The sequence below is a fragment of the Plasmodium cynomolgi genome (assembly GCF_000321355.1).
Source record: "Plasmodium cynomolgi strain B DNA, scaffold: 0050, whole genome shotgun sequence".
Lineage (NCBI taxonomy): Eukaryota > Apicomplexa > Aconoidasida > Haemosporida > Plasmodiidae > Plasmodium > Plasmodium cynomolgi.
Window position 1 is genome coordinate 456 of NW_004192681.1, and position 3,528 is coordinate 3,983.

At 35.1% G+C, this 3,528-nt stretch overlaps 1 protein-coding gene across 1 annotated transcript; it reads right to left on the reverse strand.

Moving 5' to 3' along the window:
• Window positions 1-479: 479 nt before the first annotated feature.
• Window positions 480-2,623, reverse strand: PCYB_001840 (hypothetical protein; the record flags this gene model as incomplete). Its single annotated transcript, XM_004227606.1, has 4 exons — window positions 480-508; window positions 875-1,460; window positions 1,495-1,550; window positions 2,011-2,623. Coding segments are annotated over 2 exons (669 nt in total), but the record flags the coding sequence as incomplete, so codon positions are not given.
• Window positions 2,624-3,528: the final 905 nt, after the last annotated feature.

Genomic DNA, 3,528 nt, shown 5'->3' on the forward strand with positions numbered 1-3,528 from the left:
ATGGAATAGTTTATTTCAGTTCGTTTTAGTTCTTTTTAGTTTGCTTCCACTTCTATTGTTTCAAATAATTCGTTGGAGCAGTTAACTTTCCCTTAGGAAGGAATAGTTCTGCGCACACCGGTTCCCAACCATATTGTTCCCCTTATAGTGTTTTATTAAGTGCTATTGGAGCATTCTAAAAAAAAGTGGTGGGGGGGTATCCGACGAAAACCTCACTTATAATTGTTAGGAAAAAAGAACGGCATTACATACAATGGTAAAGTATATTTCTATTATGCTTTGTATTACTCCTATTCCTTCCTTGGGGTTGCCTTCCATATAAAGGAGAAGTTTCCGTTAGGTTCGATGTGGAATATTCAGTTAAATCGGACTCTGAAGGTATAGTCCAATTTTCTACTGAATTCTCTGTAAAATCGTCTGAGTATGCATTTAAGTCTTGCCCAGCAAACCTTTTTTTTCTATTATTTCCCCCAAAGGTGTTACGTATAACAGAAAATGCAGAAGTAAACTGAATAAAAAGAAAAGGAGAAAGGAAGAAGAAAGGGTGTTAGGGTGGAAGGGGGGTTAACACATGAAGCACATACATATATAGAACACACAGTTTATTCTATATTTCTCTTTTAAGTAAGGAAGAGAATTATTATTATATGTTATTATGCATATTTTCAAGTATATAATGTGTTCATTACTTTATATAAAAGGAAAACAATGGAAGCTAATCCTCCTACTCCTAGGACAGATGAGACAACTGTATTGGTACGGGTGTTACTACCGGGGGTGATTGGGCCACTCCCTGCTATAATGTCCCCGTGTGGTAGGGGACCTCCCGAAATTCTCTGTTCGGCAGGCTGCCTAACTCCCATTTCCCCCGCACCTTGCTCTTCATTTAATGTTACACTATCTGCATATCCTACCGATTGTTTGTCATCGTCACTAGAACAGTCATTTATGACTTCTGTGACTGTTGAGTCTGGGCCTGATTCCTCTCCCGGTACGTTCTCCACGTTGCATGTTAATTTTGATAGTTCCGACGGATTGGGTTTTGTACCCACTCCACCTTTTTCCCCGTTGAGTAACTTACAACATGGATCATCACCGCCCCTTTCTGTGTCAGTTGCACAATTTTCCTCCATCATTTGATATGCTTCGTGAGCTTCCTTCAGATAATCGTCATATTTTTTAGAACAACGAGATTCACTGTTTGATAACTGCTCCTTTATTCTATCATAGTTGTTAAGATAATCATATGCTTTTTTTCTTCTCTCGAAGATTGTTCTATCAATAGTAGTATTTATAGTGGGACACTTATTATTACCATCTAACTTCTGCAATGTTGAGTAAAATTCATTAATAACCTTTGGGAAATGGATATCCGTCTTTAATTTCTTATACAACAAATACCCTAACCAATAATAGAAATATTCACAACGTTGACCATAGGATGGATTATTATTACTCATTATTTTGTTCATATAGTACCATGCACACACAATCTTATTTGTGCAACTGCTGATATAAGTATGCTCCTGTAATACAGTTTTTATGCTGCTCTTTATGCTATTCAGAGAACTATGGTTACAGTGTGTTTTCCAGTTGAAGTCAAAATTCAGATATGCTTCTCGTGAAGGTAATTGGCTCAAATACCACTTCTATAAATGTGAATAACGGATTCCATATTTCTATATACTCCAACACATATGCACTCATTATGTTACACATACATACAAACGTATAAAGTGCTACATGTATATAGTGTCATATATATATAGTTTCATATGTATATATATAGTGTTATATATACATATGTAATATATATATGTAGTTATATATATATGTATATTGATATATGTAGGCATGCATATATGCTTATACGGTTTTTGTGCGTGTTACTTCCCCTCCTTCCTCACTGAAGATGGTAGGTGGTTGTTAGGTGGTAGGTACATCGAGGGTAACTTACCGTGAGTGGTCCTGTTGCTGTTGCTGTCTTCTCTGTTATAAGTTTGTCTTCACTCTCTTCGTAGCAGTTCAATTCTGGTAGTTCCTTCGGGTTCCATTGATTACGTTTCGTATTAAATTCCCCACAATAAGGAGTACCCTCGTCACCACCACACACGCTTTCCAATGTCCTATATGCATCCGCAGCTGTTCTCAGGCTGTCCCTACAATTTGCTGTACAGCAGTATTTATTCTTCCCCCCCTGTTTCGTTAGGACTCTCCAATTATAGTTGTAATCGAATAGTTCCTTACTTTTCTTAAAAATGTGTTCGCCCATACTACTGTATATTTTACTACAGTTCCACCTAGGCTTGAGTTTCTGTAATAAATTATGAACTGTCGTGGTTGCCTGTATATATTGATCACCCTCCAAATTCTCCTTTATCTTATGAACTATCCAATAAAATAGGAAAGGGCAAAGTTCATTATATAATGGTTCATCCGCTTTTGTTATTAATCGCGCGTAACATAAGCCACGTTCAATAATGTCCCTATATTTTCGGAAATACGTAAATCTATATAGTATCTGTTTCCATTCTGTACTAGAACCACAACCGATGCTATGTGTACTTCCGTCGAATGCTTCATATATCTTTGTGGAAGGTAAATTATTTTCTTCCTGCTGCTCCTATATAGAAGTATTAATGGAAAATTGGCAGGGGAATATACATATATATGTATGTATTGTATTTATGTGTTCCTTCAAATTTCGTACCACATTATATTATGCATACATTGTTGCATGTAGAATGTTGAATTATTATTGCTGAAGAAAATAATAATTCCTTTATATTCTGTTTTCCTTAATACTTACTCCTACACATGGTGCCATTCTTCTGTATATATTCTTCCCTATATAATATATACTCCACTGTTAAGAAATTTATTCACACATATTTTGCACAATGCAGGTTTAGGTTTTACGGTTAGGTTTAGGGTTTAGGTTTAGATTTAGGGTTCAGGGGTTAGGGCTTAGTGTTTAGAGATCAGTTTTCTGGTTGAGGTTTTATTTTTACGGTTTAGGTTTCAGGGTTTTTGTTTAGGTTTAGGCTTTAGATTTAGGCTTTAGGTTTAGGCTTTAGGCTTAGGGGTTCAGGATTCGGTTTACGGTTTAGGTTTAAGGGTTTAGGGTTTAGGCCTAGGTTTCAGGTTTTAAGTTTAGGGTTAAGGTTCAAGGTTTAGGGCTCATGGTTTAGGGTTATTTTTAGGTTATCATGGTATATGTCCTGGGTTAGCGTATAGGGTTTAGTTACAAATTATTATGTTTATTTTGTTATACGTTTAGTATAATAATTTATTATTCAGTTTTTATGTTTCAGTTTTTAGTATTAGATTTAAGGGTTTTTTTTTTAGGTTCTAGTGTTATAGGTTACGGTATAATTGTTTATGTTTAGGTTTAGGGTTAAGGTTATATGTTTAATTTTCAGTTTTATTTGTATTTTTAGATTTTAGGATTTATGTTTTAGGATTCTGTGTTTATTTTTTATTTTTCGGTCATCACTTTACGTATTCTCAATTGCAGATTGAGTTATT